Here is an 18,036-nt window from a genome sequence, read left to right as displayed (position 1 = left end):
TAGGTGGGCGATGCCTGGTTCAGGTGTACTTGCAGATGGTCTCCACTGGGTTCCCGCCGAATATCAAAGTACAGTAAATACAGTGTAATATTAATATTCTGTTCCTGCGCATATCTATGTGCAGGAGCGTGCTATCTTCTGCAAACTGCTACTGGAATATTGCTCTTAATTTACTGTACAGCTGGATACCAAACACCACCTCCTAACCTAATTCTGTCCCCTCATATCCTGTAAAGGTGAATTCCTTTGTTACTGTACCTTTTAAGCAAGTGTAACTCGCTGGTGTGGTGCATGTAGGCTATGTGTAATCGTGCACTATGTGAATTAAATATGAAATGTGGCTTTTCCATGCAAATATATATGCTACCGTAATTACTCATACCACGCGCTAATACACACCACCGCGTGAGCGGTCATACGCAACCTGCGAGTATGTGCATGCACATCAGAACAAGTACGCGTATGGAGGCCATCTGTGTGGTGTTTGTACTTGGTACGTATGGCTGCAATATTTTTTATTTCGACGGGAAGGGGGGGGGGGGGGGGGGGCACACCGCACACCGCACACCCTACACCCATTTTTTTTTGACAATACTTACCCTCCGGAGTCCCACATCGGCAGCAGTGCTGCAAAAATCACTGGGAAAATGGCCGCCACACCATTTTCCCAGAGACCAGCGCATGCACACTAGACCCTGGGACAGCGCTAGGCAATATACATTAAGTCCTCGTATGTCCACACAAATGTGAATTTGCGTAGAGCTGTACAACAGGTGGCATTGCGACTGGAACAGCAGTATCATATGCAGGTTGTCAGGGGCTGCAGCAATTTTGCTTGATAATTATGATGGCGCCAGACTGAATGATTTGCCCATTATTGGCAGTTGTGAGCAGACAGCTGGCACTGACTGTTCCTCCCAACTGTGTGCTAGGGCAGGATACGCTTCTACCAGCTTCTGTGTTTTTAAAAATTGATTTTTTTATATTGTGCTGCGCACGCAGAATGGGGGTGCGCCCATGATGTATTGTGATGAACCTGGGAATAGCTTAGTAAATGACACTACGATACCTTTTGACGATCACCGAGAGTCTTCTCACACTTGGATCTTCACAGAGAGGCAAGTACACCGTTTCCAAAGAATAATCGTCACTTCGAAGTACGTTATATGAATATTCGTTTATTAGAATAAGAATTTTTAAATAGAGTTTTTTTTATAAAGATCAAATAGACATAAATTTATAGAAACAGTTGTAACACAATTATACCTCAAGTAACAATGTAATATTTCCCTATTTGATTAATAAACGCGTTTATTAAACTGCTCCGGGATGTGTCGACTCGTTCTTTCCGGCTGGTACTTTCCTAAATTTTAAAGGTTAACACGTACTGATCACTTATGACTATACGAACAAGCTCATATAATACCTGGTGGATCTGTAAGTTTCGCTATTCATACTCTACGAATATATTTCAACCGGACATGAATAATGCTTTATCAACTCCTGCATTCAAAACTAAAACTTGTCAGAAAAATACAATCTAACTGAATGCCCCTCAACATATACTAACTACCATATTTCTTATAACACAACACGTTAGAACAATGTTTTAGGAACGTTGCAATATTATAATTGTATGCGGCTTATTGTATGTGCGTCCGTAAGGATAATTCCTTCCTGTGGGCACTGCGCTAACGGGTAACTTAGAAGGTCCAGAACGACTGAGCCTGAGTATAACAAACCTATGGATGAAACTACAAAGGCTATTTGTAATCCACTTTCCCTGAAGGTTTGTCCTCCACCGCTAGTTCTAAGTGATGGATTTCTTGTCCAACCAATTAAAGTACGATTATGCTGACCTTGTGAATAATGTCGGGTATAGTTGCTCCTGAGCTATTCCTGCAATGAGTTTAGTTCCTGTCGGGGAAGTAATAAGCTGTAGGCTAATCTCACTAGCACATCTATAAACTGCAGCTGCTCCCAGTGTTATAAGAGATAAGTTTGCTGTATAACTTTTATATAATATAATCTCAGTTCTGGGCAAAGTGAATAGAGTACTTTATTTATAATAAGTGCACTTATTATTGCTGCTGCTCTCAATGTTCCCTGGCTGAAAGGTCAGTTCTGTTGTGATGCAGGTTAGTGTTACTGTAGCCTTCACTATACCTGCTAGTAGTTTCAGCTGTTGTATGTTGCTTGTCCATATATGGGTGGTGGATCCGCCTCTACCGACCGTCCCCCTTTTGTCACTGTATGCTAGGGCTTTTGTATTGTTCCCGCCCCAGTGCCGTCAATCACCGGCAGGCCGTACCTCTTTCAGCCTGTCTCTGCAGGGACAGTCGCCGCCTACTCCCGCCCTGCTGGGCGGATCTCTCACGCCTCCCGGATGCTGTCACTGGGGTCCCTGGAGGTCACAGCTTAGCGTACACTCCTCCGCTGCACAGACGAAAACCGGAGCTCACCGCAGTTTTCTCCCGTCAGTCCCGTCACCGGCCGCTCAGGTACCCGACCTCTTCTCCTCCGCGGCCAGAATCTAACTGCGCCAAACACTGCTCTGCTGGCCCCGCGAGCCTCCCTAACCGTTTCTCCTCTCGTGCGGGACGGTTCTCTAGGGCCCGCTCGTGCCGCCAGGCTCTCCCTTCCGCTAGCACTGCCCCCTTCACAGCGCTCGTCCACAGTGGAACATTTTGTAAATTAGATTTCCCTCTGTGAGGGATGCACAACTCTCTTAAGCAATGCTATTTCCCTCTGTGAGGGATACATATCAAAATAAACAATGCTATTTCCCTCTGTGAGGGATACATATCAAAATAAACAATGCTATTTCCCTCTGTGAGGGATACATATGATAACAAACAATTATATTTTCCTCTGTGAGGGATGTACAGCGTGATGCACAGTTGTATGTGCAGGCGATACACCATTAAACTTTTATCTATCAGGGTGTTACATGATTACACAAGTTTTAGCTTCTAAAACTATACAGAAGGGAAAATGCAGTTGTTAAACATGTGGGTGAGCAGTGTGCAATAGTGCTGTATCTCATTCATAATGCAGTCACAGAGGATCGCGTCTCGCTCATAGTCTGCATGTGGGCGAAACTATACTCACAGCGAGACTTTCTCTTCAGAGAGGCATTTACCAAGGGTGTGGCTATAGTGGGTGCTGGGGTGCCATAGGCTTAAGGTGCCCACCTTCAGGGTCTGCCTCCCCCTACTCAGTTCACATCTGTTTTAGGGGGCCATTCTGACCCGTTCGCTCGCTGCTTTTTGTCACAGCCGAGCGAACGGGTCTCTACTGCGCATTCCCCGGTGCATGCCAGACTACCAAAGGCCGTAGCAGGGCTGCGATCACCTCTGCCTGATTGACAGGCAGAGGCGATCGCTGGGCGGGAGGTGGCGGAATGGCGGCGTTTGGCTACCGTTTCGTGGGAGTGGGCCGGCCAATGCAGGCATGGGCGGACCGAACGGGGGGCGGGCCGCAGCGGCTGCATGACGTCACACGCAGCCGCTGCAGGCCGGGGAGCGATGAGTAGCTCCCGGCCAGCACGCTAAAGCTGCGCTGGTCAGGGGCTACTCTTGAAGTGCAAAGGCATCACCGCTGTGCGACGCCTTTGCACTTCTGCCGGGGGGGGCGGCACTGACATGCGGGGTGGACTAGCCCTGTGCTGGGCGTCCCCCCGCATGTCAGTGTGAATGATCGTAGCTGTGCTAAATTTAGCACAGCTACGATCAACTCTGAATGACGCCCTTAGAGCAGAACTGTGAGGTAAGAACAGGTGACATTGTATTAAATACAGAAAGGGACCGTCTACAAACTACTCACCACAGTAGTAGTGTAAAAATCTAGTGTATTTCATACACTAGATTGGGTGGAATAGATCGTCCATTTCCAAAAGCCCCCAGCCTCGTAGCGGATCATGTGCAGCAGATTCAGCATGCCAAGCACATTGCGAAGAAAGTGGCTGAGGTCAATGGATGGTTTAAAGCGGGTATCTGCCAATGTGACCTGGGGAGACGCTGCACCTGGGATGTAGGTAAACCCAATTTTTGTGCAGTTAAACAACTGCATATACATCGTACTACATACTTGCTGGGATGGTCTTGCTGTGGCGGTCTCAGGATTAATTTGCAAAGTGACTGACAGTCAGTGACCTTTTGGGGACATTTACAGGGAGTGTGTGAAATAATGTGATCTGGAGCACTACAATGTGGCATAATGTGAACTAGGGCACTACTATGGGGAGAAAAATTAACTTAGATACTACTGTGGGCATAAAATTAATTGGTGCACTACTGTGATTCATGAAATGAACTAGGGCACTGCTATGGGGTATAAACAGAACAACTGCTGAGGAATGGGACCCTTGAGACCCTTTAAAAATGTTGCTATGGAGCCCACAAATTTCCAGTTATGCTCCTTGCATGTCCATATGAGGCCACTGCAATCTGTTTTAGTTGTAATAATTAGATGATGTCTTCCAGCTCTTATATTATCTTCATGTTGTCCTATAGATGCCACAGACCCCGCAAGTGTCAGCTCCTCTGTGAAAGAGGTAGAGAAACACTTAAAAGGACAACGCCTGGATCTGCTAATCAACAATGCTGGAGTTCTGACACGTAATACCCTGGGGACACAGACGCCCGAGGATATGATGCAGGTGTATAACGTAAACGTGGTGGGCCCGTTGCTAGTCACCCAGGTATAGTCTAAGACCGCATGCACTGTCAGAAACTGTATGGTTACATAAATGTGTAGGGAGCACAATCCGTCACTCTGCAGCCCTGCTGCTTGGGGGTTTTGAGGAAAATTATTCCCAAAACATTTTAAAAAAAACATTTCTCATGGCAGTGACCTCATCCCCGGGAATTGGGAGACAGAATATTGTATGTTTTCACTTTTTAATAAAACACTTTATTGTTGCTCATTCTGTGAGTTAGGGGTCTATTTACTAAGACTTGGATGGAAATAAAGTCGCTGGAGATAAAGGGGGTCATACCGAGTTGATCGTAGCTGTGCTAAATTTAGCACGGCTACGATCTTCTTCCCTGACATGCGGGGGGACGCCCAGTACAGGGCTAGTCCGCCCCGCATGTCAGTCCAGCCCCCTCCTCGCAGAAGTGCAAAGGCATCGCACAGCGGCGATACCTTTGCACTTCAAGAGTAGCTCCCGAACAGCGCAGCTTTAGCGTGCTGGCCGGGAGCTACTCATCGCTCCCCGGCCCGCAGCGGCTGCGTGTGACATCATGCAGCCGCTGCGGGCCTCTCCCCATTCGGTCTGGCCATGCCTGCGTTGGCTGGACCAAGCCCACGAAACGGCGGCCAAATGCCGCCGTTCCGCCCCCTCCCGCCCATCGATCGCCTCTGCCTGTCAATAAGGCAGAGGCGATCGCATCCCTGCTACGGCCTTTGGCCGTCCGGCAGGTGCACAATGGCGCCGGCGCATGCGCAGCAGGGACCCGTTCGCTCTGCTGCGTTAAAATGCAGAGAGCAAACGGGTCAGAATGACCCCCAAAGTACCAGCCAATCGGCTCCTACCTGTCCTTTTTCAAACACAGCCTGTGACAGGCGGTATTTGAAAAATGACAGTTAGGAGCTGATTGGCTGGTACTTTATTTCCAGTGACTTTGGTGGTCATTCCGATTTGTTCGCTCGCTAGCTGCTTTTAGCAGCATTGCACACGCTAGTCCGCCACCCTCTGGGAGTGTATTTTAGCTTAGCAGAATAGCGAACGAAAGATTAGCAGAATTGCTACTAAATAATTCCTTGCAGTTTCTGAGTAGCTCCAGACCTACTCCTAGATTGCGATCAGCTTAGTCCGTTTAGTTCCTGGTTTGACGTCACAAACAAGCCCTGCGTTCGGCCAGCCACTCCCCCGTTTCTCCAGCCACTCCTGCGTTTTAGCCTGACACGCCTGTGTTTTTTAGCACAATCCCGGAAAGCGCTCAGTTTCCGCCCAGAAACACCCACTTCCTGTCAATCACTCACCGATCAACAGAGCGACTGAAAAGCGCTGCACGAACAACAGCAAAACTGCTAAGTTTTTAGTTAAATAACTAAGCGCATGCGCGCTGCGTACTATGGGGGTCATTCCGAGTTGTTCGCTCTGTAATTTTCTTCGCATCGCAGCGATTTTCCGCTTAATGCGCAATGTTCGCACTGCGACTGCGCCAAGTAAATTTGCTATGCAGTTAGGAATATTACTCACGGTTTTTTCATCGTTCTGGTGATCGTAATGTGATTGACAGGAAGTGGGTGTTTCTGGGCGGAAACAGGCCGTTTTAGGAGCGTGTGGGAAAAAACGCTACCGTTTCTGGGAAAAATGTGGGAGTGGCTGGAGAAACGGAGGAGTGTCTGGGCGAACGCTGGGTGTGTTTGTGACGTCAAACCAGGAACGACAAGCACTGAACTGATCGCACTGGCAGAGTAAGTCTCGAGCTACTCAGAAACTGCACAGAGATGTCTTATCGCAATATTGCGAATCCTTCGTTCGCAATTTTAAGATGCTAAGATTCACTCCCAGTAGGCGGTGGCTTAGCGTGTGCAATGCTGCTAAAAGCAGCTTGCGAGCGAACAACTCGGAATGAGGGCCCATGCGCATTTAGCAGCAAATCGCAGCATAGCGAAAATCTTCAACGAGTGAACAACTCTGAATGACCACCTTTATCTCCATCCAAGGCTTAGTAAATAGACCCCTATGTTGGTTACAGACTAGTGGTAGCCAACCCTGATCCTCGAGAGCTACCAACAGTTCACGTTTTCCAGCTCCCCTAGCAGGTGCACAGGTGTAGTCATTACTAACGGACACATTTTAAAAGATCCACAGTTGGAGCTCATTACTTCACTTGTGATTCTGTGAGGATACCTGGAAAACGTGACCTGTTGGTAGCTCTTGGCGACCCCTGGATTAGGGATAAGTTTTATTTAACAACTTGAAAATGAAATACTATAATTTTGGTTTTTGTTATGCTGTTGAAAGTGAGTAGTTGGACTGATAATGCAGAGATAATGACTGATGGGATCCCGGCGGTCGAAATACTGACACCGGAATATCGGAATGCTGACATTGAGGTCACAATCCGGCGCCGGCCACACTGACGGGTAAGCCCCAGTGGGGAGGGGTAGGATTAGGCTGCAGGGTGGGGGAAGGCGGGGGGGGGGGGGGGGGTAGGTTTAGGCACTCCCGGGGGCCAGTTAGGCTGTGGGGAAGGAGGGTTAGGTTTAGGCACTCCCGGGGAGAGAGAGGCTGTGGGGAAGGAGGGTTAGGTTTAGGCACTCCCGGGGTCGGTTTGGCTGTGGGGAAGGAGGGTTAGGTTTAGGCACTCCCGGGGCCGGTTAGGCCGTGGGGAAGGAGGGTTAGGTTTAGGCACTCCCGGGGCCGGTTAGGCCGTGGGGAAGGAGGGTTAGGTTTAGGCACTCCCGGGGAGGGTTAGGCTGTGGGGAAGGAGGGTTAGGTTTAGGCACTCCCGGGGAGGGTTAGGCTGTGGGGAAGGAGGGTTAGGTTTAGGCACTCCCGGGGAGGGTTAGGCTGTGGGGAAGGAGGGTTAGGTTTAGGCACTCCCAGGGTCGGTTAGGCTGTGGGGAAGGAGGGTTAGGTGTAGGCACCCCCGGGGAGGGTTAGGCTGTGGGAAAGGAGGGTTAGGTTTAGGCACTCCCGGGGTCGGTTTGGCTGTGGGGAAGGAGGGTTAGGTTTAGGCACTCCCGGGGTCGGTTTGGCTGTGGGGAAGGAGGGTTAGATTTAGGCACTCCCAGCGTCGGTTAGGCTGTGGGGAAGGAGGGTTAGGTGTAGTGATGAGCGGGTTCGGTTTCTCGGAAACCGAACCCCCCCGAACTTCACCTTTTTTACACGGGTCCGAGGCAGGTTAGAACCTTCCCGCCTTGCTCGGCTAACCCGAGCGCGCCCGAACGTCATCATCCCGCTGTCGGATTCTCGCGAGATTCGGGTTCTATATAAGCAGCCGCGCGTCGCCGCCATTTTCTCACTCGTGCATTAGAGATGATAGGGAGAGGACGTGGCTGGCGTCCTCTCCGTTTATTGTAGAACTAGAAGTTGATTGGTTTATTGCTTTTGCTTAATTGTGGGGAGGATTGGGGAGCAGCTGTTAGGAGGAGTACAGTGCAGAGTTTTGCTGATAAGTGACCACCAGTTTTTATCCGTTCTCTGCCTGAAAAAAACGCTCCATACCCTATCTGTGCTCAGTGTGCTGCATAATATATCTGTGCTGAGTGCTCACACTGCTTAATTGTGGGGACTGGGGAGCAGCTATAGCAGGAGTACAGTGCAGAGTTTTGCTGACAGTGACCACCAGTATACGTTGTCTGCCTGAAGAAAAACACTCCATATCTGTGCTCAGTGTGCTGCTTTATTGTGGGGACTGGGGACCACCAGTATAATTAATATTATATAGGAGGAGTACAGTGCAGAGTGCACTGCTGTACCTACCTCTGTGTCATCATCCATTAAGTATACTATCCATCTACATTCTATACCTGTGGTGCATTTTAGTTTTGTAGTTTGCTGACACAGTGTCCACCAGTATACTATATATAGCAGTACGGTAGGCCACTGCTGTACCTACCTCTGTGTCGTCACTCGTCATCCATTAAGTATACTATCCATCTACATTCTATACCTGTGGTGCATTTTAGTTTTGCGCAGTAAATATAGTAGTAGGCCATTGCTATTGATACTGGCATATAATTCCACACATTAAAAAATGGAGAACAAAAATGTGGAGGTTAAAGGGAAAGATCAAGATCCACTTCCACCTCGTGCTGAAGCTGCTGCCACTAGTCATGGCCGAGACGATGAAATGCCATCAACGTCGTCTGCCAAGGCCGATGCCCAATGTCATAGTAGAGAGCATGTAAAATCCAAAACACAAAAGTTCAGTAAAATGACCCAAAAATCAAAATTAAAAGCGTCTGAGGAGAAGCGTAAACTTGCCAATATGCCATTTACAACATGGAGTGGCAAGGAACGGCTGAGGCCCTGGCCTATGTTCATGGCTAGTGGTTCAGATTCACATGAGGATGGAAGCACTCATCCTCTCGCTAGAAAAAAGAAAAGACTTAAGCTGGCAAAAGCACAGCAAAGAACTGTGCGTTCTTCTAAATCACAAGGAGAGTCCAATTGTGTCGGTTGCGATGCCTGACCTTCCCAACACTGGACGGGAAGAGCTTGCGCCTTCCACCATTTGCACGCCCCCTGCAAGTGCTGGAAGGAGCACCCGCAGTCCAGTTCCTGATAGTCAAATTGAAGATGTCACTGTTGAAGTACACCAGGATGAGGATATGGGTGTTGCTGGCGCTGGGGAGGAAATTGACAAGGAGGATTCTGATGGTGAGGTGGTTTGTTTAAGTCAGGCACCCGGGGAGACACCTGTTGTCCGTGGGAGGAATATGGCCATTGACATGCCTGGTCAAAATACAAAAAAAAATCAGCTCTTCGGTGTGGAATTATTTCAACACAAATGCGGACAACAGGTGTCAAGCCGTGTGTTGCCTTTGTCAAGCTGTAATAAGTAGGGGTAAGGACGTTAACCACCTCGGAACATCCTCCCTTATACGTCACCTGCAGCGCATTCATCATAAGTCAGTGACAAGTTCAAAAACTTTGGGTGACAGCGGAAGCAGTCCACTGACCACTAAATCCCTTCCTCTTGTAACCAAGCTCCTGCAAACCACACCACCAACTCCCTCAGTGTCAATTTCCTCCTTACCCAGGAAAGCCAATAGTCCTGCAGGCCATGTCACTGTCAAGTCTGACGAGTCCTCTCCTGCCTGGGATTCCTCCGATGCATCCTTGAGTGTAACGCCTACCGCTGCTGGCGCTGCTGTTGTTGCTGCTGGGAGTCGATCGTCATCCAAGAGGGGAAGTCGGAAGACCACTTGTACTACTTCCAGTAAGCAATTGACTGTCCAACAGTCCTTTGCGAGGAAGATGAAATATCACAGCAGTCATCCTGCTGCAAAGCAGATAACTCAGACCTTGGCAGCCTGGGCGGTGAGAAACGTGGTTCCGGTATCCATCGTTAATTCAGAGGCAACTAGAGACTTGATTGAGGTACTGTGTCCCCGGTACCAAATACCATCTAGGTTCCATTTCTCTAGGCAGGCGATACCGAAAATGTACACAGACCTCAGAAAAAGACTCACCAGTGTCCTAAAAAATGCAGTTGTACCCAATGTCCACTTAACCACGGACATGTGGACAAGTGGAGCAGGGCCGACTCAGGACTATATGACTGTGACAGCCCACTGGGTAGATGTATTGCCTCCCGCAGCAAGAACAGCAGCGGCAGCACCAGTAGCAGCATCTCGCAAATGCCAACTCGTTCCTAGGCAGGCTACGCTTTGTATCACCGCTTTCCAGAATAGGCACACAGCTGAAAACCTCTTACGGCAACTGAGGAAGATCATTGCAGAATGGCTTACCCCAATTGGACTCTCCTGGGGATTTGTGACATCGGACAACGCCAGCAATATTGTGCGTGCATTACATCTGGGCAAATTCCAGCACGTCCCATGTTTTGCACATACATTGAATTTGGTGGTGCAGAATTATTTAAAAAATGACAGGGGCGTGCAAGAGATGCTGTTGGTGGCCCGAAGAATTGCGGGACACTTTCGGCATTCAGGCACCGCGTACAGAAGACTGGAGCACCACCAAACATTCCTGAACCTGCCCTGCCATCATCTGAAGCAAGCGGTGGTAACGAGGTGGAATTCAACCCTCTATATGCTTCAGAGGATGGAGGAGCAGCAAAAGGCCATTCAAGCCTATACATCTGCCCACGATATAGGCAAAGGAGGGGGAATGCACCTGACTCAAGTGCAGTGGAGAATGATTTCAACTTTGTGCAAGGTTCTGCAACCCTTTGAACTTGCCACACGTGAAGTCAGTTCAGACACTGCCAGCCTGAGTCAGGTCATTCCCCTCATCAGGCTTTTGCAGAAGAAGCTGGAGACATTGAAGGAGGAGCTAAAACAGAGCGATTCCGCTAGGCATGTGGGACTTGTGGATGGAGCCCTTAATTCGCTTAACCAGGATTCACGGGTGGTCAATCTGTTGAAATCAGAGCACTACATTTTGGCCACCGTGCTCGATCCTAGATTTAAAACCTACGTTGTATCTCTCTTTCCGGCAGACACAAGTCTGCAGAGGTTCAAAGACCTGCTGGTGAGAAAATTGTCAAGTCAAGCGGAACGTGACCCGTCAACATCTCCTCCTTCACATTCTCCCGCAACTGGGGGTGCGAGGAAAAGGCTAAGAATTCCTAGCCCACTCGCTGGCGGTGATGCAGGGCAGTCTGGAGCGAGTGCCACTGCTGACATCTGGTCCGGACTGAAGGACCTGCCAATGATTACTGACATGTCGTCTACTGTCACTGCATATGATTCTCTCACCATGGAAAGAATGGTGGAGGATTATATGAGTGACCGCATCCAAGTAGGCACGTCAGACAGTCCGTACGTATACTGGCAGGAAAAAGGCAATTTGGAGGCCCTTGCACAAACTGGCTTTATTCTACCTAAGTTGCCCTCCCTCCAGTGTGTACTCCGAAAGAGTGTTTAGTGCAGCCGCTCACCTTGTCAGCAATCGGCGTACGAGGTTACTTCCAGAAAATGTGGAGAAGATGATGTTCATCAAAATTAATTACAATCAATTCCTCCATGGAGACATTCACCAGCAGCAATTGCCTCCAGAAAGTACACGGGGACCTGAGATGGTGGATTCCAGTGGGGACGAATTAATAATCTATGAGGAGGGGGATGTACACAGTGAAAGGGGTGAGGAATCGGAGGATGATGATGAGGTGGACATCTTGCCTCTGTAGAGCCAGTTTGTGCAAGGAGAGATTGATTGCTTCTTTTTTGGTGGGGGCCCAAACCAACCAGTCATTTCAGTCACAGTCGTGTGGCAGACCCTGTCGCTGAAATGATGGGTTCGTTAAAGTGTGCATGTCCTGTTTATACAACATAAGGGTGGGTGGGAGGGCCCAAGGACAATTCCATCTTGCACCTCTTTTTTTTTCATTTTTCTTTGCATCATGTGCTGTTTGGGGACAATTTTTTGGAAGTGCCATCCTGTCTTGATTGACACTGCAGTGCCACTCCTAGATGGGCCAGGTGTTTGTGTCTGCCACTTGTGTCGCTTAGCTTAGTCAAACAGCCACCTTGGTGCGCCTCTTTTTTTTTTCTTTGCATCATGTGCTGTTTGGGGACTATTTTTTATATCTGCCATCCTGCCTGACACTGCAGTGCCACTCCTAGATGGGCCAGGTGTTTGTGTCGGCCACTTGTGTCGCTAAGCTTAGTCAAACAGCCACCTTGGTGCGCCTCTTTTTTTCTTTGCATCATGTGCTGTTTGGGGACTATTTTTTGGAAGTGCCATCCTGTCTTGATTGACACTGCAGTGCCACTCCTAGATGGGCCAGGTGTTTGTGTCGGCCACTTATGTCGCTTAGCTTAGTCAAACAGCCACCTTGGTGCGCCTCTTTTTTTCTTTGCATCATGTGCTATTTGGGGACTATTTTTTAAATCTGCCATCCTGCCTGACACTGCAGTGCCACTCCTACATGGGCCAGATGTTTGTGTCGGCCACTTGGGTCGCTTAGCTTAGCCATCCAGCGACTCGGTGCAAATTGTAGGACTAAAAATAATATTGTGAGGTGTGAGGTGTTCAGAATAGACTGGAAATGAGTGGAAATTATGGTAATTGAGGTTAATAATACTATGGGATCAAAATGACCCCCGAATTCTATTATTTTAACTGTTTTTTAGGGGTTTTTGAAAAAAACACCCGAATCCGACAAAAAAATTTCGGTGAGGTTTTGCCAAAACGCGTCCGAATCCAAAACGAAACACAAAACCCGAAAAATGTCCGGTGCACATCACTAGTTAGGTGTAGGCACTCCCGGGGAGGGTTAGGCTGTGGGGAAGGAGGGTTAGGTGTAGGGACTCCTGGGGTCGGTTAGGCTGTGGGGAAGGAGGGTTAGGTTTAGGCACTCCTGGGGAGGGTTAGGCTGTGGGGAAGGAGGGTTAGGTTTAGGCATCACCGGGGAGGGTTAGGCTGTGGGGAAGGAGGGTTAGGTGTAGGGACTCCCAGGGTCGGTTAGGCTGTGGGGAAGGAAGGTTAGGTTTAGGCACTCCTGGGGAGGGTTAGGCTGTGGGGAAGGAGGGTTAGGTGTAGGCACTCCCGGGGAGAGAGAGGCTGTGGGGAAGGAGGGTTAGGTGTAGGGACTCCCGGGGTCGGTTAGGCTGTGGGGAAGGAGGGTTAGGTTTAGGCACTCCTGGGGAGGGTTAGGCTGTGGGGAAGGAGGGTTAGGTGTAGGCACTCCCGGGGAGGGTTAGGCTGTGGGGAAGGAGGGTTAGGTTTAGGCACTCCTGGGGAGGGTTAGGCTGTGGGGAAGGAGGGTTAGGTGTAGGCACTCCCGGGGAGGGTTAGGCTGTGGGGAAGGAGGGTTAGGTTTAGGCACTCCCGGGGAGGGTTAGGCTGTGGGGAAGGAGGGTTAGGTTTAGGCACTCCCGGGGAGGGTTAGGCTGTGGGGAAGGAGGGTTAGGTTTAGGCACTCCTGGGGAGGGTTAGGCTGTGGGGAAGGAGGGTTAGGTGTAGGCACTCCCGGGGAGGGTTAGGCTGTGGGGAAGGAGGGTTAGGTGTAGGGACTCCTGGGGTCGGTTAGGCTGTGGGGAAGGAGGGTTAGGTTTAGGCACTCCTGGGGAGGGTTAGGCTGTGGGGAAGGAGGGTTAGGTTTAGGCATCACCGGAGAGGGTTAGGCTGTGGGGGATGAGGATTAGGGGGCCACTGGGGGAAGGTAAATTTACTTAACTTCCCCTTTCGGGTTTCTGAACATCAGATGCCACGGTCAGTTATCTGACTGCCGGCATCCCCAACGCCAGCATTTCACTCCCACGCCCTATCGATAATGCAGTGTGTGCAATAATAGGGACTGATAATGCAGTGTTTGTAGTGATACTGACTGATTATGCAGTGTGTGTGTGTGTGTGTGTGTGTGTGTGTGTGTGTGTGTGTGTGTGTGTGTGTGTGTGTGTGTGTGTGTGTGCAGTGATGGGGACTGATAATGCAGTGTGTGTGCAGTGATGGGGGCTGATAATGCAGTGGTGGGAGATGATAATGCAGTGTGTGCGCAGTGACGGGAACTGATAATGCAGTGATGGGGGCGGATAATGCAGTGATGGGGACTGATAATGCAGTGTGTGTGCAGTGATGGGGACTGATAGTGCAGTGATGGGGACTGATAGTGCAGTGTGTGTGCAGTGATGGGGACTGATAGTGCAGTGTGTGTGCAGTGTGTGCATGGTCTCCAGTCAACCGTAATTCCTGATGATAATCCCATTGGGTTATTATCGGACATGTTGATGAATAAGGTCAGAAGATGTTCGCTGTTACCTGTACGTTTGAGCCATTTAAGTAAGTTATACGCACCAATCGGCCGCTCGATATGTTGGTCCTCGCATCACAGCTGGGCGGGCATTTGAATTTGCCTGTCCAGCTGTGACGTCAGTCCCTGCAGCCAGTGTACTGCAGATACATCGGGCATCAGCTGTGCTGCAGGGCTAACGCGATATGTCTGTGAACGATATCATTCAGACATATCAGGTGTATACACCCGCCAACCTCCTATTGATATATGGCCCGTCCGCTCGAACTGACGATACATCGCCCACTGTACTGTACCCAGCTTCAGTAACGGCTGCTATTGGTCTATATTTAATGGATTCCTTTGATATTTGTTCCTCATTCCCTTTAGGCATTCCACCCTTTGCTGAAGAGGGAAGCAGGCACCGGAAGGTCAGCCATTGTCCATATCTCCGCACGGCTTGGTTCTCTCCACGATCTTCCCATCATGTACGCTGCTTTTCCAGCTATATCTTATCGCTGCAGTAAGGTAGGAGAAGGCACAATGTGCATGTAGTATTTGTACATGTTTATTGGACTCTGTTTAGAGGATATCAACACAATCTCCTGAGTACTGTAATAGATATGCTTGTGGCCTGTGCAGGCAGCAATGTACAAACATAGCTTCCAGGATGGCTTTGTGTTCTACCAGTTATCTTCTGACAAGTGTGCAGATAATGGGGGTTATTCAGGCTTGTTAGCAAACCAAAACAAGCACACTAATGGTCAAAACCATGTGCACTGCATGTGGGGCAGATGTAACATGTGCTGAGAGAGTTAGGGGCCGTACACACGGGGAGATTTTATCCAGAGATGTGTGCTGAGCGATCTAGCACAGAACGCTCAGCACACAGCGCAATGTGTGCTGAGTGAGGGAGAGAGACGGGGGGAGGGGGAACGCTCATTTCACCCACCGGTGAAGGGAGCGATCTCACTAGATTTGGCATGCATGCAATCTAGTATCGGCGATGGCTATCGCTATGGGGCATACACACGGAGAGATCCATGCTTAATTTCTAAGCAATCTGGCTTAGAAATTAAGCACGGATCTCTCCGTGTGTACCCCCCTTTAAGATTTGGGTGGGTTATAGTGTTTCTGTGCATGGTAAATACTGGCGGCTTTATTTTTACACTGCAATTTAGACATCAGTTTGAACTAGAGATATGTGCCGGCCCTAAAGATTTGGATTTGGATTCATCGGCGGGATTTGGATTTTTTTCCAAAATTGACAAAAAAAAATCACATAATTTTTTTTAAAAATGTTTTATTTGGCCCTAGAGTATTATTAACCTCAATAACATTAATTTCCAGTCATTTGCAGACAATTTTGACCACCTTAATGCTCAGTGTTGTTTTCAGACACTTTAGGTCAAAGTCTGCAGCCAGCTGGCTGGTTACTTACTACTAGGCGTCAGAGCAGCGGCACAAACAGACGGCAGTTTGTAGCATATCTATGAAACTCTGGCACACAGCTGTGGGATAAATGAACAGTGGTGTAGGATGGAATTGTCCTTGGGCCCTCCCACCCACCCTTATGTTGGATATTAAACAAGACATGCACACTTTACCAAACCAATCATTTCAGGGACAAGGACTGCCACACTTGTGGCTGAAATTATGGTTTGTTTGACCCCCAAAAAACAAGCTACCAATTGCCTTAAAGCAACAGCTCTACCTTGTATATAACATCCATCTATCCATCCATCCAAAATTTTCAGTTAATTTTGATGAACATCATCTTTTCCACATTTTGAGGAAGTAGCCTCCTACGCCGTTCACTCGCAAGGTTCCCAGCTGTGCTGAAAACTCTCTCCGAGTACACACTGGAGGGTGGGCAGCTTAAGTAATACAAAGCCATTTTGTACAAGGGCCTCCAAATTGACTTTTTTTTCCTTCCAATATGCCAACGGACTCTGTGACCTGCCTACTTTTACGGTGTCGTGAAAGTAATCCTCCACCATTCTTTGGACGGTAACCGTATCAGATGGAGTTACGGTAGAGGTGTCACTACTGGGAAATTCATCTAGACCCAACCAGGGGGTATATTTACAAAGATTCGTGTTTTGGCCGTTTTGAAGGGTGTTTGAACTCGAATGGTATCGGGTGCATTTTACTGCAACTTTTTGAATCCTGATACGATCCTTCACTAAGCTGCCGAGTTTTGCACAATCGTTTTTTCCGATGTCGATGTGATTCGTAATATCAGGCAGTGTTTTACGGGAGTGATGAGTAAAACACTGCCTGACAAAACACAAGGAATCCCGGCCGGATCTGTGCGATCCATGCAGGGCTTCATTGTGTACCTTTAAAAAGTTGATTAAAGTCTTAAAAATTCTGAAAAAAATTGCGTGGGGTCCCCCCCTCCTAAGCACAACCAGCCTCTGGTTCTTTGAGCCGGTCCTGGTTGAAAAAATATGGGGGGAAAAATGACAGGGGTTCCCCCATATTTAATCAACCAGCACCGGGCTCTGCGCCTGGTCCTGGTTCCAAAAATACGGGGGACAAAAAGCGTAGGGCTCCCCCGTATTTTTGAAACCAGCACCGGGCTCCACTAGCCAGGTACATAATGCCACAGCCGGGGGACACTTTTATACTGGTCCCTGCGGCCCTGGCATTACATACCCAACTAGTCACCCTTGGGCGGGGTACCCTGGAGGAGTGGGAACCCCTTAAATCAAGGCCCCCCCCCCCCTCCAGCCACCCAAGTGCTAGGGGTGAAGCCCGAGGCTGTCGTGTCCCCCCCCCCCCCCCCATCCAAGGGCGGCGGATGGGGGGCGAATAGCCTTGTGGAAAAATGTGAATGTTGTTTTTAGTAGCAGTACTACAAGTCTCAGCAAGCCTCCCCCGCAGGCTGGTACTTGGAGAACCACAAGTACCAGCATGCGGTGGAAAACCGGGCCCGCTGTTACCTGTACTAAAAAAATACCCCCCAAAAAAACAGCACACACATACCGTGAAAGTATAAGTTTATTCAGTAGCGGATCTTGCCACGGGCAAGCAGGACTTTTGCCCGGGGCGCCGCCTTCCGGAGGGCGCTGGCGCCATCCGGAGGGCGCCGCACCGTGGCAAGATCCGCCACTGCTGCCCGCTGTGTCCCCCGTCCGCCTCCGCTGCCGTCCCCTGTGAAGGGAAACTAGACGCTATGCATCTAGTTTCCCTTCGTGGAGAGTAACTTTGCTGAGCGGTGCGCGATGACGTCATCGCGCACCGCACAGCAAAGGTCCTCTCCACGAAGGGAACTAGACGCATAGCGTCTAGTTTCCCTTCGTGGAGAGGACCTTTTGCTGTGCGGTGCGCGATGACGTCATCGCGCACCGCTCAGCATTCAAGCGGCGCTAGCAATGTACAGGGGGCGTAACTGACCACGCCCCCTGTATTAGGCCACGCCCCCTTTCCTGCCCGGGGCGCTCTGCGCCCTTGAACCTGCCCTGAGTTTATTACATACATGCACACCTCCATACACACATACTTACCCATGTTCCCACGAGGCTTGGTCCTCTTCTCCATGTAGAATCCTCGGGGAACCTGTGAAAAAAATGATACTCACATAATCCAGTGTAGAATCAGACCTTTGTATAATCCACGTACTTGGCAAAATAATAAAATGGAAACC

General features: G+C 49.4%; 1 protein-coding gene across 2 annotated transcripts in view; it reads left to right on the top strand.

Moving 5' to 3' along the window:
- The window catches only part of LOC134969663 (C-signal-like), a 105,891-nt gene that overhangs the window by 59,309 nt on the left and 28,546 nt on the right, over window positions 1-18,036 (top strand). For both annotated transcript variants that reach the window (XM_063945752.1, XM_063945753.1), the window contains 2 exons: window positions 4,515-4,702; window positions 14,775-14,912. In XM_063945752.1, coding sequence (XP_063801822.1) covers window positions 4,515-4,702; window positions 14,775-14,912 — 326 coding nt within the window. The remainder of the gene's footprint in view (window positions 1-4,514; window positions 4,703-14,774; window positions 14,913-18,036) is intronic.

The sequence above is a fragment of the Pseudophryne corroboree genome, chromosome 11, assembly GCF_028390025.1.
Source record: "Pseudophryne corroboree isolate aPseCor3 chromosome 11, aPseCor3.hap2, whole genome shotgun sequence".
Lineage (NCBI taxonomy): Eukaryota > Metazoa > Chordata > Amphibia > Anura > Myobatrachidae > Pseudophryne > Pseudophryne corroboree.
Note: the sequence above shows the minus strand (reverse complement) of the source record. Positions and strands in the feature narration are given on the sequence as shown.